The sequence below is a fragment of the Pelecanus crispus genome, chromosome 19 (assembly GCF_030463565.1).
Source record: "Pelecanus crispus isolate bPelCri1 chromosome 19, bPelCri1.pri, whole genome shotgun sequence".
In the NCBI taxonomy this organism is placed as follows: domain Eukaryota; kingdom Metazoa; phylum Chordata; class Aves; order Pelecaniformes; family Pelecanidae; genus Pelecanus; species Pelecanus crispus.
Window position 1 is genome coordinate 7,525,292 of NC_134661.1, and position 24,566 is coordinate 7,549,857.

The 24,566-nt window shown below is 52.5% G+C and overlaps 1 protein-coding gene across 1 annotated transcript in view; it reads right to left on the minus strand.

Moving 5' to 3' along the window:
* Positions 1 to 2,097: 2,097 nt before the first annotated feature.
* The window catches only part of CEP164 (centrosomal protein 164), a 34,300-nt gene continuing 11,831 nt past the window's right edge, over positions 2,098 to 24,566 (minus strand). Inside the window, exons 10-31 of the mRNA XM_075723381.1 lie at positions 23,446 to 23,529; positions 20,020 to 20,105; positions 18,225 to 18,374; positions 16,012 to 16,230; positions 14,601 to 14,732; positions 13,681 to 13,897; positions 13,019 to 13,096; positions 12,627 to 12,758; positions 12,207 to 12,329; positions 11,490 to 11,633; positions 11,185 to 11,268; positions 10,241 to 10,309; positions 9,708 to 9,886; positions 9,047 to 9,173; positions 8,576 to 8,646; positions 8,184 to 8,391; positions 7,124 to 7,231; positions 5,869 to 5,983; positions 4,227 to 4,574; positions 3,755 to 3,821; positions 3,129 to 3,251; positions 2,098 to 2,230 (exon numbers count right to left, since the gene is read on the minus strand). Of these exons, the coding sequence (XP_075579496.1) occupies positions 2,131 to 2,230; positions 3,129 to 3,251; positions 3,755 to 3,821; positions 4,227 to 4,574; positions 5,869 to 5,983; positions 7,124 to 7,231; positions 8,184 to 8,391; positions 8,576 to 8,646; positions 9,047 to 9,173; positions 9,708 to 9,886; positions 10,241 to 10,309; positions 11,185 to 11,268; positions 11,490 to 11,633; positions 12,207 to 12,329; positions 12,627 to 12,758; positions 13,019 to 13,096; positions 13,681 to 13,897; positions 14,601 to 14,732; positions 16,012 to 16,230; positions 18,225 to 18,374; positions 20,020 to 20,105; positions 23,446 to 23,529 (2,964 nt within the window). The 3' untranslated portion in view covers positions 2,098 to 2,130. The remainder of the gene's footprint in view (positions 2,231 to 3,128; positions 3,252 to 3,754; positions 3,822 to 4,226; positions 4,575 to 5,868; positions 5,984 to 7,123; positions 7,232 to 8,183; positions 8,392 to 8,575; positions 8,647 to 9,046; positions 9,174 to 9,707; positions 9,887 to 10,240; positions 10,310 to 11,184; positions 11,269 to 11,489; positions 11,634 to 12,206; positions 12,330 to 12,626; positions 12,759 to 13,018; positions 13,097 to 13,680; positions 13,898 to 14,600; positions 14,733 to 16,011; positions 16,231 to 18,224; positions 18,375 to 20,019; positions 20,106 to 23,445; positions 23,530 to 24,566) is intronic.

Below are 24,566 nucleotides of genomic sequence, written 5' to 3' on the forward strand. Positions count from 1 at the left end.
TTGCTAAGAAAAGAGGCGTTTCTCCGCACTACTAATACATGCTTCTCCGAAGACACAGACCGGACTCGGCGACGCGGCTTTGGGCACAGCATCCAGCAGGCCGACAGCCTCCCCACGCCACAGAAAGCCAGAACTGCAGGGTCCCTTCCGAAATGCCTAACTGGAAGGCCCACCATGCCTCCCACCAAGAGGCAGGAAACTAAAAGCAAAATCCCTACAGACAGGGATCGGTGCAATCTGACGGTAGATGGGAAACCTGTGGTTTGATCCACCCCTTCCGACAGAGGGACTCCTCTGGGCAGCTGCCATTCCCTGTGGGCATCCGGGGGCTCCCCGTTCAGCCAGAGCCGGCAAGAGCAAGCTAGGATTTCCTCGGCAAGGAGACCGGCGAGACGTTCTCTACTGGCAGTGCCTGCAGAAAGGACTACCCTGTGCTTCGTTAGCAAGCAGAAGGTGGGAGAACATGGACCTGACCAGAGGATCGAGCTGTCCTAAGACAAAGGCTGGCTGAGCAATTAAAAAAAATTCTAAGAAAATCAGCGAAAAACACATACAGACATTCTTAAGAGTTCGAAAATGATGTTCATCAAAAATATATTTCTATTTGCATGTAAACATTCCCCTGCCGCGCTCCCAGCGCGAGCTGTTGCGGCGCTGCTCCAGTACACAACACCCGGGAAGCAAAGCAGGAGGGGGTTCTGCTCTGCTCCGCCGCACGTCGTTAGCCACGCCGAGGAACGCAAACAGCACGGAAGGGTGCGGAGCAGCCGCTTCACCACCCTCCCTGCATCAGCCATCTCCAGAGAGACCGGCTTTGAAGATGATTTCTCACAGATGGGATCCCTTGAAATGCAGCCTTCATCAGACAAAACGGCAAATGGTTCAGCATTTTTTAAAGCATAAAATATTTAAGTCAGCTTGGACGAAACACTGACAAAGGCAACCAAATACCACATTTCCCACTCGGCAGCACGAAAACCTCGCCCAGCTTCTCCCCATCGGTTGGAGCAGCCCCATCTGCCCCCTCCCAGCTCCGTGCATGCCAGCGGGGTGCCGATGCATTCTGGATGCAGCCCCTCCGGAGGAACACCGCCGCAAAGCACCGAGCCTCCGCCCCCGACACCTCAGCCAGGCCTCCAGCCGCGCAGAGCCCGTTTCGGGGTCTCGTGAGACCTGCTCTCCCCGGAGCCCAGCGGAGCTGCTGCAGGAGCAGCAAGGCTGGGTGCCAAGGGCTCGGGCCTGCCTCCCCGACCCGCTGTGTGGCAGGAGACCCCAGCTGCCGAGCGGAGCGCCGGGTCCCTCTCCCCCGGGCACGGAGGGACGCAGGTGGGGCTTTGTCTCAGCGTTCACACTAGGCTGCGTTCCTTAACGGCGCCCGCACCAGCAGACGCCGCCCCGCGCGCTCTCGCCATCCCAGCTCCACGTTGCCGTCGGCGCATTTGTCACGCAGGAGAAGAGCTCCCACGGCACAGCTATGCTGCGCAGCTCGGGCCGGCATGGCAGAAAGAGGAAGCAGGGAGTGCTCTTCCAGATCTGCCATGAAAAGCCACTCCTGGTTTCGTTCCTATGGCTTCCACCCCAAAAGAGAGGACCGTTTCCCGAGAGTCGGGATCTGCCATTCCCCGCTGCTGTCCCCAGACTCTACAGCCATTTCGCTGTGCGTTCTCCCCTGCTCACACACGTGCCGGAGGCCAGACGACCTGGCCCACTTGCAATGAAGTATTTCCTGGGCATCAGCGTGGGCTTGCTTCCCGACATACTGCCTCTAGCAGCGTCTCAGCTGGATTCACATCCTCCCCCTTGACCAGTTACTCAAAGTCCTCCATGATTCACAGCTCTGGCTCACGATCACTAGAATACTAATGAGAGAACTGTTGATTTATTGAAGCCCTGATATTTCACCACTGGATTAAACAGTCTATAAAGTATATTTGGACACATTACAGGATTAGAAGAATCCACCTGGGAAGTTCACTTCCCCCTTCCTCCACTCTCTTGTAACGAGACTTTATTTCAAGGGCACGGCACAAAGACACAGCGGAGATGGCTGGGCATCGCCGAAACCCAACGTATTGCTAGGCAGACGGCACAGGCCCCAGCCACCATCTCTCCAGAGCCAAGTCCCACCTTTTAATAATGGTACACTTTAATTTGTCTGTTTTCATCCAGTCCTAGCTGAAGTAGGCTGGGGCTGCTGGCAGGCGGCTTCTGTGCACCTGGGAAGAGAGGTCTGGCAGCTGGGTGAAGGAAAAGCCTGGCTTACAGGCGGGATTAGCACGCATGAGCACAGCCAGCAGACAGGACAGGTACCGAGGGGCAGGAGCCAGCCTTGCACACACGTGCTGTATTTAGCCCGCTGCATCCAAGTCAAACGGAATTAAAAAGGGATTAGGGAATTCAAAGGAGCACCGCGCTCAGGACAGCGTGTGCTATCGGCAGCCTGAGGGATTTCCTGCTAATATCGGTGTACGCTGCAGAGGAGACACTGACAGCCCCAGCATAACGCTGTTACAACACGAACCGGGAAACGACCCCGCTAATAGAGCTCAGAGGTCTCACTCATTTGATCCAACCGCATGCTACGACCTGCCTCAAAACCCCGCTGGAGGGAGAGCTCCACCAGGCCACGGGCCACCCCATGTGCCAGCTCCACGCGTCTCCAGGCACCCTCATCCGGGGCTGCTCAGCAGGGACTGCCTGTAGCAAAGTCACTGACGTGGCCAGGGCCGTATCAATGGCACCAAAAGTAGGTCTCTGAGACTAGGCGCTGCTGCCTCCTCCATTCTGCACTCTTTGGATACCTTTTGTTTTCTTCATTCTCACATTACCAGCTCCAACTGCTGTGTACCGCAGCAGAGCAGCGGCACTAAGAGCATCACAGCACAGCAGGGGAAAGGGAAGAGACTTTCTCGGTCAAGTACAGCTCAGAGAAGAGCAAACAGCTCACTCCTACTCTAACCGCTAAACATTGTATTCCTTTGCAGTACCGGACACTAAAATAGAGGCCAAGGCTTCAAAATTGCTGTTCAGTGCTTTAGTGCTCCTGATGCACTCACCTCCTGCTGTCTCCTCCTACCTGCTGCAGGAAGCTGGAGCGCAGTTAGAGACCAGGCTCAGGCAAAGGATACGTCTTTGAATCCCTCTTGAAGTCTTCTAGCCATTTCTTGTTGGTCTCTATCATTCCTTGAATACTCATCTTGTCTGACTCGCGGCTCTGGAACTGGGAGTGCTGGAACAGCCGTATTTGCTCACTGGTGCATGAAAGAAAGAGACAGCACAAGTGGGAAAGAGAGGTCTAGGCAGAAACAATCCCAGAAATGACAAAGAAAATGATGGGCTGCTACAGAAAGACCCACGGTTAACAAAAAGCAACCTCCTCTTGGCTCAAAGTCCTCTGCCCAACCACACCATGGAGAAAAGCCGCAGCAGCCCCCACTATCAGGCTGCCGTCCTCCTTTTTGTCTGTACAGCGTCAGTGCAGCATCGCCTGTCACAGCAGAGCCGGCGTGGCCCGGTGCCGGCACCCTTGGACCCTGGTCCTGGAACGGGGGTTATCAGCACAGCTACGATGGCAGCTTCACTGCAGAAGCTACGAGGCAGTGCCAAGCACGTGGCAGTGAATAACTACTGGTACCTAACTTCCCTACTTAATACGTAGCTTATGATTTTGTTATCTACTTGTTATACCCATAAATCATTCCAGAGAAATAAAAGCAGCACAATGAAGCAACAACTCCAGGACAAAGACCCTTACTCTGCCGGTACGTATCCCAGCTTGCTCTCCAGAGGCTTGGAACTTCCACTGAGCGACGGGAACCCACCTGGAAAACAGACATTAAATACAGGCCCCAAAAAATCAATAGCCTTTCCACCTGGGTGCCTTTGCTTTCTTGTACTACAGACACACTGTCCTTACAAGCTGAGCCACCTGCCGAGGACACAGTGGTGTTAAGGGAACCGAGATGGTGAGCCCTATCTGCAACTCACAGGAGGCTTCCAGTGAAGCAGGGCTGTCTCCTTGTGCTCCCTCCTTTAGTAACAACTACTTTCTTGGGCGTATATTAAAGGCAGAACTGCTCCGGAAGCAGGATGACAGGATCAGCCATATGTTCCCTGGAATAAGGTTCTCATTCCTTATCTCATTAGCACCCTTCCTATCAGCAGCACCAGTGGATCTGGCCTTACCAGCATCGGCAAGCAAGCAGATGGATGAAGAGGAGACTTACCTGGGAAATACTTGTGCCACTTCTCTGCCAGGATGCTGTCCACTGACTGTCCAGCCGCGAAAGAGCGACTGGAGCTGAGCCCAGCGCTCCAGGCCCACTGGTCTACCAGCGACACCGCGGCGGGGGGCACCAGGGAGCCACCGGCCTGAAGTCCTGCCAGGGAGGCATATGTAGAAAGAGGGACGCCGTCGCGGGGCGTCGAGGTGAAGAGTGGAGACTGGCGATTGTTCAGAGAGCCCAGGACGCCGAGGACCCCATTCAGTTCACTAGTGATACGCTGCAGAGAGTCCGTCAAGTACTGGATCTTGTCCAGCTGGGGGGCAGGCCGTAAATCGGTTCTCAAATCAACTGGTGGAAGAGAGGGGAAAAAAGGGATCACTGGGAAGGCAAAGGAGACGCTGTCTCCCTGGCTGGAGGCTTGCTTTCCACTGTGTGTTGCACTCCGAGCCGAGTTTGATCAGCGTGTGCTAAGTTGGATAGAGAGGCAAAAACCTGGCTTTGCAGCCAACAGAGGAGATACAGACTGACAACGAGGATTTGTGTCTTGGAGGCTGCTTGGGCACAAGGTGGAGGAGAAACAAGATAGCGAGGACAAGACCCTCCGATGCTGCAAGAACAGGGCCTGCAGGACAAGCCTGGACATGCATTAGTGCCTGTGTTTCACCTCCCCGCTCCATCCCTCCGAGTTCTACTGGACCCTGTACCATGCAGCCATGACCACAGTGGTGATTCCCTTGCAAACGGCCAGCCCTTTCAGGGCTGCAGCCACCACGCTGAAACCCCCAGTACTGCACCCTGCCTCTCAGACAAGACCCTGGCACAGGCAATCCTGCTCTACTTCAATGGTCTCACCGCACACAAACTGAGCAGGAGGCGGAATGGCTTGGTTACACTTCACGCGCTCATAAAAAGCAAAGCTCTGCAGGCCGCCAGCCAGGCTGGAGGTAGGACCGATAGCGCTGTGCTGATACAAGGGCTCTCATCTTACGGTGAGAGAAAACCCTTAAGGTTCACGTGTGCCTGCAGATATCTTACTGATGGGGGTCGGGGAGACGATTCCAGACTGGACAGATTGTCAGTCTGGTGCCGTAGGGAAGCCTTCCAAAATTTCTTCAAGCTTCAGCCTTGCCAGCCTTTCTGCAAGCAACGCAACCCTCCTGCCTTCCTGGCTGCTTACGGGGAGCCCTTCTTCCCACCTGCCCAACACCGGCTACAGCCAACCGAAGGCAAACAGAAAAGCACAAGCAGCAGACAGAGGGAATTGCAGCAGCCTCTCGTGCCAGAGACGCGAGGAAGAAGCAGCCCGAACACCTGCAGAAGAGCAATACAGCTCTGCAACAGCGGAGGGAAGAGCTGAAGCCAGATTTTATAACCCGCTCTAAAAACAAAGGTAGAAATTTAAAAGGCAAGTTCACACACGGATTCCAGCCCTCTCATCTGCCACTACAGGCAGGAAATAAGTTTTTCAAAGAAAATGTTATGTACAGAGCAGTCCCAGCCACAGATAGTAGACCTGCCTTAGGTGCTAATGAGCACAAGTGAGAACAACAGAAGGTACACCAGAGAGGGGAGAGGGAAAGCCAGAACTAGGTCGAAAGCATTATACGTAGGGCTCAGCATATCAAGCCAGTCAGGCACTCACATTTAGGCTGACGCAGATTGACACTGGATGTGCTGTTTGTGTCCTCAGAGTTGCTGAGATCAAAAGTCACCATCTTCTTGCATGCAGCACTCTTCAGCGTATCTTCATCTGAAAGCTGGTCAAAAGAAGAAAAACAACACAAATAAAACCTGCTGTTCCATCCCTGAAACTTAAAAGCTACTGGAATACTGCCTACAGCTAGTTCTCACAGGCTGGACTGCACAGACAGGCACAGGCCAAGCGAAGGCAGACTCATCTTCAGTCCCTGACGGCTAAATCTGAAAGTCGAGAGACTGCGTGGTCTCTGGAAGAAGCACGTGCGGGCACTAGAGGCCAAATCTAACAGCCATGTGAATGGGCCCTTCGAGGCAGAAGTCAAACTGTTTTGTGCTTTAAATAAGCCTCAAAACTCTTGCATGGGCTGGGTTCTCTCTTTGCACCAAGGACAAGTGCTTGACAATCAAAGGTCTCGTGCTCTTGCATCTGCTGCTGCCCTGCCTAAGGCCACGTGGTCCCAGGCAGAGCTGAACAGATTCCAACGCCTGCCTCGGTCAGGAAAGCAGACTCAATCCTGGCTCACACGAGGTGACCTGCCCTTGTTTTTTCTGGGCTCAAATCATGTGGCTTTTTCAGGCTGCTTTCTGTATCCACTCTGCAGCCACGTGCTTAACAGTGAGCCCAGATGCCATCAGCAGAGGGAAGGCACGGTATTTGCCATCTTGACTGAGACACAGATAGCTCATAATGCATCTAACCATTCTGATGTGAGGTTTTAGTTTACATTGTAGGATACTTCAGCATATCGGTGTTAACAGGGATTCCTTTCTGACCTAACAAGCAAGCTTCTCAGAAGCCAGTGCACTCAGCAGGTTTTCTCCGCCCGAGTCCATCCCTGCTGCCAGCAGCCCTGCCTGGCAAGCTGCCACTGTGGAGGAAAGTCTCCATCCCAAACCCCAGCCCACATCTGTCCTGTTGCCTGCAGCCCTAGTGAATCATGGGGGTCACAGTTCAATTAAGTTCGTCACTCTATCCAACTTTGTGACTAGCCTTCTCTCCCCCACCGCTCTGCTCTCAGAGAACGTGTTTCTAAAATCCAGCTCCGCTGGCAAACGCCAGTCTTTGGCCACCAGCTGAACAGCCCTCACAGGGACCACAAGCCCTGCAGAGACCCCAGCCTCGGGGAGGAGGCCCAGAGCTCTGGGCAGGGTGGGAGCACAGCTGGGCAGGCTCAAGCAAGGGTGATGCGGGTGGTTACCTCCTCCAGCAGCGAGGACTCCAGCTGGCTTAGTTTCTCTTCTTTCTTTTTCAGCAGCACCTGTCCTTTCCGCATAGCCGACTTCATCTCGTCCAGCTGCTTTGCTTCCTGCAGTGGATCAACAGCCAAGCCAAGGAGAAAAATTAAACAGGAACGACAGGAAATAATCTACCTTAGTGGTCACGGTGAGTTCCATTATCTCACTTCTGCTCAGCACAGGAAATCATACTGCTGGAGTAAAACTGCTCCCGAGTCTTCGAGAGCATGGGAAGCGGAGCGTACAGAGGGCAGAGCACATGCCTCAAAGCAAGTTCACCCCAAGGAAAAGGAGATCTCACTTCCAAACCCTGCATCCGACAGGGTCAGCAGCCTTGGTTCTGCAACTTAAGTGCTCTCTGTCATCAGTGACGGAAACTCTGATCTTCCCTGTCTTTGGCTGGCGCATCAGCAGAGCTGGCAAGTACTCAAGAACCCTCTTCCAAGCAAGGGTGAAACCACTGTAAAGCTACAACCATAAATTTGTACCTACTGATGGGATGGCTACCTGTCACTTCCTTTGCTATGAGGAGAAAGTGTGTTACGGGATTTGCATGACACGGGAATCCCTCTTTCCCAAACAAAAGCTTCCTCCATTTTTAAGGTTCCAATAGCTCCAACTAATGATTGAGCTCCTGGAATCTACCAAGCTACCGAGCGCTGGCTGCACTGCAGTGACTGCTTCGCAGAGCCTTCCTAGTCGAAAGCACACACAGCGAAACAGAACTGAAGCTCTTCTACCACGCAATGCTCCGTTAGCTACGTGGACTACACATGAAGTAATCTACAGCCAGCCTGAGAGGGGAGGACTCCAACCCTTGTGTTATGATGAGGAAGACACGAGCAGGGACGAACGCTGCGTATCGAACATAAAAAACACGCAAGATCCGATTTCTGGGAGGACTGAACACCCACAGCTGCCTGTCACTGCACCTGCAGAGCCAGGAATCCATCCAGGGCCGTGGACTTGTTTGCGCAGCCACGATGCCCGACATCTGAACGCAGGCAGCGCTCAGTGGCTCACCTCTTCCAGGTTCTTGCGCACGCCCTCCAGGAGCTGGGAGCTGTCAGGATCCTGCACCACCTCCTGTGCTTTCTGCATATCTTGGCGCCACTGCTGCTTTGCAGCTTTCAGTGCCATGTGCCTCTTCCTCATGGAGCGGGTCTGGCGCACCAGGAACTCCTTGGCATTCCTGATGGAGATCCCTTCTGCAGAGATGTAGCTCCTGACGCTGCACGAAAGAGACAGGCATGCTCCTGGCTTTGTGCTGGCTGTGCCATCCTCCAAGCCTCAGGCAGCACCCTCCCCAAAAACGGATTGTCAGTGCAATGCATGTAAACCCAAGCAAAAACATTGGCTTGTAAAACCAAAGCACAAACATTTTCCAGAAGTGGCTGGCATGCAGACATACTCACCGATCAAATTGGAAGTCGCTGTCCTCTTTGAGGCTTTGAGAGGGCGGGGAAGCAGGCTTTCTGGACGAGTGCTGAGGAGTTGAAACATTTCAAAAACTAAGAAACATGTATGGGAAACAGAACCCCAGGATCCCACAAGAATCAAATTAGGAGCAAAAATTCGGAACACCACCACCGTGGTATTGCCCAGATCCAAGACCAGCGCCAGAGATGTTCTTTATGTGACTTCTACAAAGTTCTATCCCTGACTCAAGCCCTGCTTTCGACTCCAAGGGCACTCAAGTATCCGACACTCCTTCCCCCCCAGTAATAACAGACAGAAATCAATAAATACCACCAAATGTATTGATGTCCCCTGGCAAAGAAAAATGCATCACTGCATCTCAAACGAGTTCACACAGAAGGAACAAAAGCTGGGATTTTCAAGGGAGTTACAGCCTCAGATCTCACCAGGCAAACACCTTTACTCACAGCTTGAATAGTTTCTCTCAGGTCTTCAACGTGGAGCTCAGCTTTCCTTCGTGGAGATTCCACACTTTCTTCTGCCTCCAGTTCTTTCAAAGTCTCCTGCTTGCTCCTGACAGCTGTCTCCAGCTCACTGCCCCAAGAAAAGGCAACAGTGGCAGCACTGGATTAGACCAGTAATCTACCTGCAGTGGTGTCCGACGTGACGGCCAGTTTCCAGGAGGGAAGGGGCCACAGACGTGCCAGAGAACAGCAGTATCGGGTCTGCGGTGTGATGTCAAACACAACCCCTGGCTGGGCAGGGAAACCCTTACCAGAAGCTCGGCTATCTTAGGAAAATCTTTTCTTTGCGTTTCAATGCCCCCCCTCAAAGCATCTTATTAACCTCGCAAGACAGATGTGGAGAAGACAAACAGATTAACCTGACAAGCAGAGGCGAAGGGACAAATTTACACAGCGAGTTATTAACAGATGTGGAAACAGACCCCAGGACCTGCATGCCCTCGACATGCAGTAAAACCTCCACTGGGATGCTGAAGGAATATGGCCCAACACACAAGAAGCTCAGAGGCAAGGCAGAGGCCCAGGTTAGGTTAGAGGGTTTCTGTTAGGAGCATAGGGTAGATTTTTTTTTTTTTGCATTAGAGGAAATTTCTCATGCACACACCTGATGCGTTTCTGCAGCCTCTGGCTTCGGGTCTGCAACAAGTCCACCTGGGCCTCCAGCTCAGCTTTCTGGTCCTGGAGCTCTTCAAGAGACCTACGCAGTTGCCGGATGGACTCAAGGAGGCTGGTGTGCTCCTTCCTATTCTCCTCTAGGCGGAGTTGAGAAGCTAAAGCAGCTTCCTAGAAGAAAACCAAAAAACCCCTCACAGTAATTTCTCCAAAACCAAAATGAAAGGCTCACAATATGCAAGAGACTTGCTACTCGCACAATTCACAGGAGGTCCCAGAGCTACAAATGCACACACACCACGTGCCAATCTTGGAAGAACAGGACTGTCTCTTCTTTTTGGGAAACCGGTCAGAGCTAATCAAACTCCCAGCAGGATGGCACTCCAGGCCGAGGAAGGGAGGGATTTTTCAGACTCATGATTTAGAAGCAACAGTTTGCTTTTTTAAAGCCATAGTTCTAGCGTGCTCCCCTCACCCCCAAAAGAAAAGCAGCACGGCACCTCTCCAGAGCTAAAACACACATACATCTCTTTCGAGCTCACTCCGTCTGTCTTCGTCCAGCAGCTGCTGCCTTTTCTTTCTCAGAGACTCCTCCTATATACAGATGAGAAAGTAGGTGAGTGTCAGAGCAAGGAGAGTGCTGATGCTGAGCAGCACTTGAAGTACAGAGGTCAGGTCTGAGTCTCAAGACCATTTCAAAACACCTGAGGATTGTTGTCAGTTTTGCTTTATTCCCCCCATACGCACTCAAGATCCCCTGCCTTTACTTGACTTCAAGTGAGAAGCTGGGACTATTTGCATTCCTGTGGGAAGAACAGCCCTTCCTGCTCTGCTGTGAGAGTATTCGAGGCACATGGCCATTTCTGCAGGATCTTGCTTTTGTGAAGCCTCTGGTTGCCTCCAGCATTTCTCCGCCTTTTCACTTCCTCACTCCAGTGCTGCTTGGAAAGGAAGGACTGACAGAAGCAAGGTTATCTACAGCCCTTGGCGCAGGCCAGGACTTAGATCTGGCAGGCAAGAGCATCAGCCAGTGATTTTTGCCAGCTCCATGGGAGCATCTGGAGTGCTTCCCTCTCCCACTCTGCTGCCCAAGATCCAGAAACACTCATTCCCTTTCCACGGCAGCAGGGAGAAGAGGAGGTAAATCAGGAGGGGATAATCCGAAGTTACGCTGAGCAGGACGTGCTGCCTTGAAAGGCTTTTATGATCCCTCTGTCACTTACAGCCACTTACTGTCTCCCAAAGCACAAAGCAAACCCAGAGCGCTGACTTTCACCACAAACGTCAGCCATGAGGCTGTACCACTAGGAATGCTTAGCCCTGCTCTGACGCGTGATGGAAGCTTTACCTGTAACTTGGATGGCAGCAAAAGCCCTGGCTGAGCACTTCCGAAAAGTAACCCCCGAGGAAGCAGCCAGAGGAGCAGCATGGGCTAGGAAACCTCTGCGAGCCCAGCAGGGCCAACTCACCTGGCTAAGGAGCTGCACTGATCTAGCTTTGACATTCTTCGTGCGCATTTCAAGCTCGTTTTCTGACTCCTGGAGTTTTCTTTCCTGCACAGAGATGCTGAGTTAAAGAGAGAACGGCACAAGGGGCTCACTCACCAGGCAGAGCTCTGCCACCAAGAGGCACAGGGAAAACTGAGCAAGTGTGACCTGCCGCTTGTGCCACCCTGGGCCGCAGAGGGTGGTGGGCACGCGGAGGTGTCACCATGCCCAGGCCATCCCCAAGCAGCCAAGTCACAGCAAACTGCTAGGCAAAGCGTTCTCCTCACCTTCTCCCTGTGCCTGTGCTGCAATGCAGTAAGCCGCTCACCCAGCTCTGCCTGCAGAGCTTTCACCTCCGCTTCATGAAGCTGTCGGAGGCGCACCATCTCACTTCGCAGGCCTTCGAACAGCTCTGCTCTTTGCTTTCTCTCCTGTTTGTCGCAAAACACAAGAAGAGCGGCCGAGTGAAGCACAGGGCTCTCCAGCAAGCCAACATGAACACCCAGGACACGCACCCTCTGCAAAGCCAGCCCATCGCACAGCAGCTCCTGAGCAAGCACCAAATTCAGCAAATTAAAAGCTCTTGCTTACAGGGACGACATTGTTAAGGGAATGGCTCAAGAAAGAAGACACAATCTATGAAGCTAAGGTTGTGTCACACACTGCTGACTGTATAGTCAAAATGGGAGGCAGAAGGCTTTCCAGAACAGGCACATGCCAAAATGTGAACAATCTTCTCTCGTACAGAAGTCCACAAATGCATGTGGAAGTTGCCTGCACAGAGAATCATAGAATATTTTGACAGCTTATCCTTACAACCCCAGCCTAAATTCATTTTACGTCATGACAACAATGCCCAGTTCTCCGAGGAGAAAGAAGATTTCCAGTTCTAGGAGAGGCTGAGACAGGCAGGTCTGGCAAGCAGCAGTGCTAGCCCAGGTACAGCCCAGTTGAGTGAGCCGCTTCGGTCACCTCCCCGATTCACTGCTCTCCCCCAGCAGTACCTCCTCCTCATACTGAGCCTGAATCCGTGCTAGGACCTCCTGGTGCTCCTCTTTCATCCTCTCCATTTTCCTCTCATGGTCTTTTTCCACTTCCTGGCGTTTCTCTCTCATGAGCTCGCTGAGCTGTAGGGGTAACACAGAAAGGTGTTTCCCTGAACTACAGCCCTGCGCTACGGTGGCCTCCCAAGAGCTCAACCCCTCGCATGAGCAGGACTGAAGTTCAGAGTACCTGGCAAGTGGGCTCAGGCTGCAGCCTGGGTAGAACAAAGCAAGCACCCTGGCGAGGCGAGATGCTGCAGGGGTGTCCTTTCCCCCAGGCACCACTGTCACCCCTGGGCAGGGGATGTGGCCTCTCAGACCTCACCACGCATCCAAGGAGAGAGGGTGAAGACCTTCAAGCAATCCGAGATGAATACTTGCCTCGTGTTCGTATTCTGTTACTTGATATGCTTTTTGCTGCACTTTCCGCTCTGCTCTCTGCAAGTTGTCACGCAGCCGAGCCTCCTCGCTCGTCTGTGCCTCTGCGATCTGGGTTTGCAGGCTGGAAATGACCTGCCATGAAAGCCACCCACAGAGACTTGTCACCCTTCTGACAAGATCCATTTAGCACCCTCCTACAGAGAGCAAGCACCATGGCAAAGACCAGCGTGTGCAGTCTCACCACCCCCTACTTGGAGCGTGTCCAAATACCGAGCCAGACCAGAACCACATTTAGGAAGTGGAAAAAAATTAATGCCACCCTCCCTGGCCACCTTTGGCGGCAGCGTGGGGGAAAAAAGAACAATTTACATTCTAAGGACACCATCTTTTACCTTACGATGCTTCTCTTCTTCTGCAGATTTCAGCTGCTGGAGTTCTGCTGCAAACTGTTTCTCTAGCTCTTCTACTGCCTACAGGAACACGAGCAAGACAGTCTGCTGGAAAAACTCTATTTGCGGGGACATGCTGCGCAAGGTGCGTTTGCAATGAACATCTATCCGTAAGCATCAATAAAGCACAACGTAAACCCCTTTCAAACTGGATTACGTACAAGGTGCCTTTACTCACTATGTGCTTTCCCTCCCTCCTCAACAGATCTCAACCTTGCTGTGCTGGAAGGCCTACAGACTGCCTCCATTCAAGAACTCCCCAAGCTCTCTGGAGGACTAAAGCAGCAGCCAAAGACGTATTCTGATCTGATAAAATGGCTTGGTTTAGCTTGGCAGAGACACACAGTGACCTTCCTTTTCAGATGCAATGTGGCCATTTAAGTAATTGTTATTTAATCACCATTGTAATAAAAACGGGGGGAGTATTCCTCCCCACCTCAATCATGCCTCTAACAGCATGCCTAACGTCTTTCCTTTATGTTTTAAGGCAGTCATTATTAACGTACACACAGGTGTTATTTAATCTCAATGCTTTAGCATGGCAGGGCAAGCCAGGTCAGCGTGAACAGCACGGGTCTGACCCTAGCTGGCAATAAACATCTCACCTTCTTCTTTTCCCTGCCTAATCTCTCCTTGAGCTCACTCAGGAATTGTTCCTTCTCTTGTTCCAGTCCGATCATCTCTTTCTGCTGAGCTTCCTCCATTTCCAGCTTCATTTTCTCCAAAACAAGCTGCTGCTTCCTCTCCAGGCTCTCCTTCTCCATTACCTGCAGGGATTCCCACTCTTCTCTTAGTTTCTGCAGTGCGACCTCTTGCTCTGCCCTGGTAGGTTTGCGACAAGAACACAGAGACAGAAGCAAGTCAGAACTTGGTACTTTACCGCTGGGCTCCATTTAGGAACTAGAGCTGACAGAAGACACTGCTATAGGAACTGGACACACAAGCCAGAGGAAACCGAGAACCACAGCACACAGATTCACAAGTGTATCAACCAAGGCCTTGGAAACAAACAGCAAAGCAGTTGGGGGAAACATATCGGTCAGCCAAGTAAAAAATAGCAAAATGTAAGTTTTCCAGTGTCTGTCTTTTCTGCCTCCTCCAGTTGTTATAACAGGCCTTGATAGCCATTAGACGGAGACAGCCGCTCAAACCAAGCCACGCTGCTGAGTACAGCTGTCCTTGTAGACACCATTTTTCATTTACATGCCCCAGAGCTGTGCCTGGTCCAACATAACAGCAACACCTCTCTCAGGACACTCATGGGCTATTTAGCAAAACTGGATCAGCTCCGAGGCAGCAGAGCTGTTAAGGTCCATCAGCTTTACCCTCCATGGGCTACACGCCTCCCCAGCACGTACAGCAGCATAGTTAGGGCCCCGTACTCACTACCGAGGCAGGACACGAGCTACGGGAGGCTCAGGTGGGCTGGCACCTCCACTTTGAGTGGTTGCTGGTGGCATGCAAGACGCTTCCCTCCCAAACCAGCAGAGTTTGTGTCCCCAGGGATGGCAGCAAAACTTTTCACCTTATCTTCTCCTTCTCTGCCTCGGTCTCCAAGGTGATATTGGCTCGCAGCTTTGAGAGTCTCTCAGTTTCTTCCTTTCTGATACGCAACTCTTCCTCCTCAGAAACCTTTGCCAAATCGTCTTTTAGGGTCCTGAGAGATGAGCAGCCAGAAAAAAAAAAAAAAAAAAAAAGAGGTTCAGGAGGCTTTAATATCTTCAAACCAGCTCCCCAAGGCCTATAGATCAGCTGCTGCTCCCGCTAGCTGTGCCTGTCCAAGTGATGCTTTTCCAGGGCTCCAGACCATTAATTCTCCTCCACACCTTCAGAGCCTGTCCGCTGGCATTGGAGACGCAGCCCCCAAGCATCAAACTTCCGCGGTGCATTTTTAAAATGCACTATATCATCATAGGTGGCACTTGGGTTTTTTTTTTTTTCCAGGTGGATGAAACCAATGCCTATTAAATGAAAGCAGGCTCCCAGCCAAGGTAACTGGATGCACTAGTACATCTGTAAGCTTCATATTTTCATACGATACCCTTTTTACTACTGCTTTATTACTGCATAGACATTTTTCCCTTCAGGTGCAATTTCCGTGTCTTCCTTCGCACCCAAGAGAGCATTCCCATGACGCTTCGTGTCAAGATACTGTTTCTGGCTGGCTCAGTGCGCTAAGAACGCAAGTATCAAGGCCACCTGAAATAAAATATAAGCCTTGAGAGAAAAGTCCCCCTGGGGAGAGGCCACAGGGCCCAGTGCTGTTCCGCTCCCTGGATTGCTATTAGATCCTCATGCGCCAGCTGGGTTTCACACAGATGTCCATGCCCTATTCCTTAAAGTCTTGTTTTGGAAGCCCCTCTGTAAAACCTAGACTACCAGAGTTTCAGAGAGCTCCTCTGGGGTAACCTCATCTCCTCTAATGCTCCAATTTCCAGTCCTGTTACTAGCGTTTAGCCCAGGATTTGAACATCTGCCAGGCGGTAAAGCTCCACGTGCCGAACTGGAAACTTTTCCCAGGTTAACCATAAGACACAGGTTCAGAGCTCTGAAAGCTGCATGTGTATCGCATCAGAGCTCGTCTTGCAGGACAGGGGAAGATGCTCTCTCGTTTGCATCGGAGAGCGCTTTCCCGAGGCAGCCTGTGCTCTCTACACATCTGCTGTAAGCATTTACAGCACTGACAGCAGACCACCGTTCATTTCAAGATGTGCAGATCCTCACGCACAGGCCTGTCTGTGCCAGGCAAAGAGTCCCGTACTCTTCCTCCCCAAAAGCCTTGTTCTTGCCTCCTTTGCCCCCAACTCTGCCAAGCAGCACCACTTTCAAGGTGGCAGCCTATAACAGCACAAGCCTGCGGCCACCGGCAGTGGAATCGCAGCTAGGAAAGGTGGATAGGAGAAATAGCAGCGAGATGGAGTAAAGGAGAAAAGTACCTGAGGGATTTTTCTTTTTGCTGATGAAGCTTCTGAGCTTCCTCCTTCTCCTGCTGCCTTATCTCCTCCTGGAACTGCTGAATTTTCTCCTTCTTTGCTTGCAATAAATGCATTTTCTCTTGCTCAAGCTCCAGCTCCAGCTCCTTGGCTATTCCCTCCAGGGGTTCTTCACTAGACTGGTTCAAGGACTGCTCGTGTTTGATTTCCTTCTCAGGTTGCCTGCCGAAAACAGAAAGCTCCTTTGGCAAGAGGGTAACGGAAAATTGAGTAACGTGAAAGGAACAGCAACAGCCCCCCAAACAGTATCAACTCCAAACCAAAAGTCTCAGAGCCACCTACTGTAGAAGCTTTGCTGCCGACAAAGGGAAAGGACACGCAGAATCCCCACTGGACTGCAACCGCGTGCAGGCTGCTGCGGAGCCCTTGCTGTTTAGCTCACAGGAGGTAAGGAGCAGCAGTGTAGGCGGGTGGAGGGCACAGAGGCATTAGACAGGCTTGCTACAGGAAAGCACTCTTTACGAGGCTGCTGGGGAATACGCAGCACATGCTCAAGCTTTCGAGTAGCACGTTATCTCAGGTAACAGCGCGGGGATGCCCCCACGCACCGCTGGTGGGCCCTCTCGTTGACTCCCAGAGAAACTCCGATGGATAAATTATTAAACCTGGCCCTAGCAGCTCTCAGGTCCTGAATCACTCGTGTTTCGGCCCACCGGAGCTCACCTTGCGAGGGCAACACGGTCTCGCTTCACGAAGGATCTGGTAGCTAGCAAACCCTGGCCAGGGCTGCCAGGCACAAAAGCAGGTGCAATCAGTACCTGTTGTCAGCCCAGGGGCTGGCAGCGCGCTGCTGATGGGCCGGCTCTTTTTCTGCAATTGCAATCTAAAGTGCGCTGGGAGTTTGCCAGCTCTAGGCAACAGAAAGCCCTAAGTGCTCCAAAAATTCAAAACCAATCTGTTTCTAATTAAGTTTTTTCAGACAGAGAGCAGCAAAATTATAAGGTCTGAGAGAGGCTGAAGGGGAAGGAGGGGAAAATGAAGATTAGTCTTGGAAAAAAACTTTATTCTTTGCTAGCGAAGGCTGGAGCAGCAAGGTCTCATCATGCTCCGAGACTGCTAGCGTAAGGCGGAGGGACTTCTGTTTTGCCAGGAATCAGGGAAATAACAGCCCCAGTAACACAGCCTTGAGTCAAAAGAGAAAAGGTCGCTTATGCAGCCATTAGCAAAAAGAACAAGGCAGAGGAAAGAGTAGGTGGGTTCTGGAAAAATCCTGCTTCACTAGCGCTCCCCCATAATGCTCCATGCTCTGGGCCAACTGCAGAGATGCCTACAGAAGGTGTCGTTTATCAGGCTGCTCCGCAAAGCAATTCAGCCACTTCCACCTTTTTATCATGTTCTCCCTTTTGCCCCAGTTCTTGCTTAAAAAGAGATCCAGCCAACGCACACGCATTTACACAACTCGACACAATTCCTAACAGAGAAAGGGGGATACTGTGCTGGTCTCCGCATCAAAGACTGCTTCTCCACTTTGTCCTGAGAGACGCACTGCCTATTTTTTCCAGTTGCATCTGCTGATCCGTCATTCGACATAGAAAGCAAAGTCAGCACAATCACTTCTACTGAGGTCTTCTATCGCAGCGGAACCGCGGGTACGTATCTGCAAAGACCATCAATTTAGCGCAGCAATAGACCGCTGGCTTTCGCAGGGAACCTGAGCTCTACCATCCTGCGCTCTGACCTTATTATCTCAAAGCAGCCAACGTTCCCAGTGACTGTAAGAGTGGGGTGATTTGTTGGCTTTCTGTTGTTCCCCCGCAATCTCAGCACTGCTCAGCAAGTGAACTCAGGAGCCTGTGTGAAAGCGTTTACCAAAGGAGGGTGAACGCTCGCAGCCTCGTTAGCGACACCGGTAAGAAGGAGGCTTTTCCAAGTACAAAGCAAACAGCTCTTTCTCCGTACCATGGAGTCCTGCGCCACAGCCCCCCGAGGGCCGAGCTGCTGTTCCCACCCTCCCCAGTACAGACGGTTCACTTGGCACTCTTGCCAGCAAAACAGCTGCTGGCCTTTGCGTACGGAGATGTTCGAGCTCTGCTGTGCCCACCAAACCACATCCCCTAGCGTGCTGACTTCACACGCTAACGTCAAACACCACAAAGGGAAACAAAAGGACAAAAGCTGATGCGCTTACACCACCGGGGACTTAAGGAAGGCCTTACGCTTTCTGCAGGGCAGCAAGCTCCTCCAGATTGATTAGGCTATCCAGCGATCCCTCCTCCGGCTCCCGGGCCACGGCCTCCTCCTGATTGGGATTTTCTAAAGCAAAACACTTCTCTGCTGATGTTTCACAAGCACTTTGATCCCTCTCACTCCGCAGCACAAAAAAGGTAACAGAAGACCAGATTAGCATGGGTCAGATTCTAGTGGCTGCTGCAGGTAGACAAGACAGAGAGAAGATGGGATGTGCAGCTGGTGTAGATGGGCACCAAGCCATGCCTGCCAATGGGACCCGTTTGTCCAACATGGGGTGGCCAAAGGCAGGGCAAAGCTCCGAACCATTCCCACCACCTCAAGCCCCGCCAGGCTAATGGGCGGCTGAGGATTTCCTGGGTGTCAGTCTCAAAATGCTAAATCCCTTCCCTGGATTATCCCCCTCTCTTTCCAAGTCCTTAGCGAATTTCCCCAAGATAAGTCAGCCCTATTAGCAATACTCTCACCCTTGTCCAAATTACAGATGGAAATATTGGCAGGCATGTTTACATCTACAGTCCTACTTCATCTCGGAAGTGCAGAGAAGAGAGACAAGGCAAGCATGAGCTAGCTTTACAGGCAGAGAGACAGAGAGGGTGCACGGCTGGGAAGCAGGCACCAAGTGATAAGGAGACAGTTCCTGTGGGCAGAACACATTTTTGGGGACATTCACATGAACAGCTCCTCTACGAACAAGGCTGCAAATCCCAAGTGCATGCAGCCAGCCATTAAGATGGACTGCAGCTTCTTCTGTTCACAAGTTTTCCTGGCACCGGCAACAGCTTCTCGGTTCCCGGTGCCCCAGAGTATATGTAACTCTGTGCGGAGGCTAAGAGTTTTGACACGATTCATCTATAAATGCCACACGCTGCAGCTCTCGGAGAGGGAAGGGAGGGGCTCGAGAGAGCATGGAGCTCACTGCTCAGCGCCGTATTTCAACTGTTTTAAACAAGTTGCCACGAACAGGCTGAAAATAGCTCGCCTAGACGGTCTAGCCCTCGCAGTAACTAAAGGTCTAGAAACCAGCGTTGCTCTTGGAGTACCAGCTGGTGCACTCAAGTGAGTTGTCCACATATATACACGTATAAGGTGGCTTAATGCTTACGCGTGGTCGATCGGCGACTTGCTCTAGGCCACCTCTATGGAAGGAAGCGGAAGAGAACTGTTCACATTGCAGCTGGACTCTCCTGCCACCAGTAACGGGCACCAGGCTGGCCCTGGGAGCCTTCGGCTACAGGCTCTGCCCAGCAAAGAGCCAGAAGCCCAGCAGGACCAGTGCTGAGCGAGACCGGGGGCTGCCTCAGAACCAGAAAGGTCTGTCATCGGGCAACGGCCAGTGGCTAAGTTTTCCACGGTTAAACGCCACAGGGCACAACGCACAACGTTAACAGGTTCTGACCATCTTAGTGAGAGTGTGACTTTCAGAGCCTTAGAGAAAAGTCAGATAGCTGTAAGGGAAACAGAAGCCTGCTCCGCATCTGGGGCAGTCACAAGGAAGTGAAAGGCAGGCGGTTTTGCTGCCTACCCAGCCAGAAGCTGAAACAAAGCTGAAATCTGCTGAGGCAGTACTAAGGAGGTGGCAGGAGAAGTGAGAGGTTTAGTGGGAAAGACCCTGTGAGAAGCTGCAGCATCTCAGGGTGTTCCCAGGGGACGGCTGTACAGGTTACAGTGGCCAGAGCAGAGCAGGGGTGGACAAGACAGGACAGTCATCTGGAGCTAGAGCTGTCTACACCTCCTTTGTTGCTCTGACTGTTTGTACCATACCTCTCGGCAGCTTTTGTTCTTTTGCTTTGCTCTTCCTCTATACTGGCTTTGCTTTGGTCTTTTTCCTCTTCTCCCAGCTCCTGGGCCTGCAGGTAAAAGCAAACAGTGTGGAGTTTGCTGCCTCCTTCACCATCAAAGCCTCTCAGGACCTTACAGTGGTTCTGCCGCAGGGCAGCGCCGCGCTGGTCCGGCACATCAGCACTGACCAAACGGCACCCAGGGGCTGCTCCAGAACGCCCAGCTGAACGTGCCAGCCTCCTCTCCTGCAGGTACCCAGGGGTCTCAAAACGTCACAGGAATGCCTTGCAGGAATGGTTCCAGCAGCACAACTGAGAGGCCCGGCAGCTCAGCTCTCCAGGCTGCGCTAGGCTATGGTCTGGGGGTTGCTTTTTCAATACAGAAGATGAGCTCCCTGCCAGCACTCTGGACGCAGGCTGGGTTTTTTTCCTGGAGATCATCTCGGCTATCCAAGTAACACTGAACTCCCTGAAAAGTGTAGGACCAAAAAAAACCCCACCCTCCTACAACAAACAGGAGTATCACGCACAAGGAAGTGAAGTAGCGTGCTGTGGCCATAAAGCAAACTAACGGACATCCTGGCTGTGACCGGAATCACGACAACTCAGTCCTGCCTCGTGCCCTGGCTCTCGGGCGGATCGTGATGAGCAGCACGCACGCAATCCCACCTACCCGGGGATTTCTGACTGCTCGCTCCAGAACACATCCGTTTGGGTGCTGCTAAGGAAGCCAGCCCCCTTGGTAACACACTGCGAGCAACTTCAGTTGGCTTATTCATGACATAGTAAATACTTGAAATATGAATAGCAAATATTTGACTATGAAACAGTCAGCTGCTCCTTTGCCCACCTGCCAGCTAGCAGGCACCTCTGTCCCCGCAGCAGGCACACACAAACACGCGCTGCGCAGTTCACCTGGGGAGGGGAAGAACTTCCCTCTTGGAGCTGTCAGCCCTACACGGCAAAGCAGTAAGGGCTCGTCCTCCCTGCTGAGGTTTCTGGGCCCCGGAAGAATAGCCCATTCATAAATTCTTGGGGACCACGGAAACAGCAGGTGAGCTCAGCCCTTGCCATGCGGGAGTGTACTGTGGAGCAGGGCCAAAATAACGCAGAATTAAAACAGCAGTAATTTATGCAAGTGTTCAGTGGAGCGAAGAGCAGAAGGATTCCCTGCAAGTGCTGTCACCTTCCATCACATCAGCCCGGTCAGAGCTCTCTCAGGCAGCTCCCCCTCCCAGCCTCCCTCCTGCCCCAGTGTAAATAATGACTTCAATTCCCGAGAACCGAGGAGCTCAGCAAATGTTTCCTGGCTCAAAACGGGCTCTGTCACTGCTGCCTGTGAAAGGAAAGAAGCCAGACAAATGGAGAATGCAATCTTCCTGGGAACAGGGATAACCAGGCGCAGGGCAATGCTGCTGCGCCCACGCACGGGGCCAGTGCTGCGCTCCTGCCCGATATGCCTTCCCAGGAGGACAGTCCCTCCCCAGAAATCACGGGCTGCAGGAATCTCCGGACCCATTTGAGAAGGTGAAGAGAGCACCCTCCTGCAGGGAACAAGGGCTGATTTGAAGCCTTGTCTGCGAAATTACCACAGAGCCTTGCCCCTCCTGGTGCCTCAGCAGCCCCAGCAGCCCCGGTACTGCAAGCAGCTTAGTGCTCTGTCCTGCTTAAACGCCAGGCTGCATCCACAGCGGAAATCTCACGCGCTCACAGTGCAAAGCCGGTCTTGTGGCCACAGGAAAGCAGGATGACAGGTAACAGGCCGTCTCCTCCCTCTGCACAGCACAGTGCCCGAGGGGCCTCAGCAGGAGGATCTCCACCATCTCCAGCACGCATCAGCTTAGATCGCATGCCTGCTTCCAGCTCCCTCGCCACCGTCACCCTCAGCGCAGCGGCAGTGCCAGCAAAGCAGGATGCCAGCACTTCAAATGCCTGTTAAGCGGAGGGTGAAAGGAACAGCCTCCCCACTGCCGGCAGAGAAGCCAGGTCTAGCAGGGAGCAGCCCACACGGCCTCTGCAAGCGCCCACGGCTCCTGCCAAAACACGCTAACCAAAACCCTCCGATACTGTGCTCACGTAGCTGAGAGAGGTGGGCTTTTTTTTTAAAATGCGGTGTTTTGCCAACATATTCAAAGCAAGGCGAGCTCACTACGTGGAAGTAAAGACATTCCTACAAGCCAGAGTCTCATCTCAGACTCGACTCTGCCTGCTGAGACAAAAGAGCAGCTGCAGTTCTGCAGGGAGCACCATTTCAAATCCACCTCTCTCCTCAAGACAGGGCTGTAATAAACTCAAAGCGTGGCTGCTCCAACAAGACATTTGTATGCACAATGATTGCGCTGCAGCAAGAGGGAGAGGGGGAGAACGCAGCAGGCTTATGTTTTGTTTTCCCTTCACATCTGATTATGCTCATTATTAGGCACAAGAGGACAGGTGTATTCTCCAGACACAACCTTACAAACTGGATTGCTCCTCTCTGCTGGACAGGTGGCGAGTTTGCCACTCCAGGTCTCCTCCAGTGCAGCTGATGAACTCACTTACAATCAGAGCAAGGCTGAGTAACCCCAGCTGGAGCCTGACCCTCCGCCTCGCTGTGCGGCACGCTCTTCCAGCCAACACGCTGATGAGCCGCGATGGCGCGGGAGAGGGGGAGCTGAGAGGGCTCAATAGCAACGTGGGGCTGAGCAAGCCAGCTCAGTAACATGCTGAGAAGACAAGGATAAAGCCTCAAGCTGCACAGCAATCTCCTTCAGGCCGAACTCCCGATCATAGCTATGTCCCGGGCTAACATGATACAGGCAGCACAGGCATGTGCATGCTCACACACGCTCCTTCGTATGCCACGGACTCGCTGAAAGGGGCCTGTTTCCCGCCCCCCCCGCACATAAGCAGGCAAGACAACCAAATGCTTAAAAATAAGCTTCCCTATACTAAAATCTGTCAGAGAGAGTTAACCTCCTTTTCTTCCCGTTTATGCTATCGTGTTCTGTTACACAAATCCTTTCCATCTGCTTAAGAAAAAGAAACGGACAAATACACTCACAAAAGAAAAAAGTAAAATAGACTCTGCTTCCCACCGTTCCCCAGGGAAGCCACTTATCTACACTTGTACTGGGGCAGGGGAAGCACACACGTGAGCTCGCACGCTTGCGCCCCTCGCAAGCCACCTCTACTCAAAAAGCATGTTCTTTGTGTAGCTACCTGCATCTCATCTCTGCTGAAAAAACAGGGCAGTAGTCGTGCTGCTCTAATCCCTGCCCTGCCACAGGCAGGACGCTTAACATGTCACTTCTGTTTGCCTCCGCAAAGCCTTTATGCCAGTACCATCACCCTGCGACTATGCCCCACAGTACAGTATTTTACCCTGTCTGTTCACAGAGCGGTCCCTGATCACATATATAGTGCTTACCTTGCACGTGGGGCTGTCCAAAACAGGAGACAGAACCCCCACGTCCAGTACCTGCTCAGAAAGCCGACTCTGGAAACCCAAGTCCTAGAGAAGAAAGCAGAAAAGGATCAGTGTCTGATGAGCGTGCGCAGGTTTTACCAGAGATTCGGACAGATTAGACCAAAATCCACACAGCTTGGAATTCACACTCACTGTCCCACTGACAGCACGTCTCTTGTAGCACTAGATATTTGAACAATTAGGGAGGTTTACAGGGCACAGGAGACGGCTACGCAAAGACCCAGGCCTGCACCCAAGCACAGGTCATATCTACGCTGCAGACAGACGGCTCCGTCCGTGGCTTGACCGGCAGCGAGCTGGGTTTTCTCTCCCTTTCCCAAGGTGCAGAGGCACAGGCAGGCAAGGTGGTTAATGCAGAGCTTCCCGCTGGGACGATGGCAGGCAGGGGTGCTCAGTAAATCAGGATTCCCCGTGGGCTTGGCCACTGGGAACGGGCAGCATAGAGGCTCCCCTCACTGAGGGTCCCCGAGGAAACTCTCCCCGCGAGGCCAGGGACTGCAATGCCACCGACCACAGCAGGCAGAGGTGACCCACGGTACCTCCAACGCCAGCAGCGGATCTTCCCCAGCCTCTACTGCTCTCGCTTCTGATACTGCTGCAGACTTCCTGAGATTTTTTTTTTTCCTAAAAGTCAGCCCCTGTCAGTTGCCCACAAGCTACTCGCTCTCCGAGATAATTCTCCCTCCTGGCAGAGCATCTGGGGGTCCTCGCACTTGGCTGCGCCGACGGAGCGTGCGCATCCGTGCGCACACATGCCCACAAGCGAGCGCTACAAAAGGTATTGTTTGAGGCGCTTGCCAACACACAGGCTTGTACTAACACCGATAAATAATGATATTCTCAGCCATTTGCTGGCCGTGCTGCCTCTGCTCCCACTGGCAGATGGCAATGGCATTTTCCTGCGGAGATGAAGAGATGCTGATGGGCATCTCCCCCCCATCTCAGGGCTACCCTCCTGCGTGTTCTCCCTCTGGGAGCATCAGGAGCCAGATCTCCCGGCCATACAGACTCCCCTTAGAAAAAGCTGCCGAGTCCCTTAAAGCACCATTTTTACATTGCTT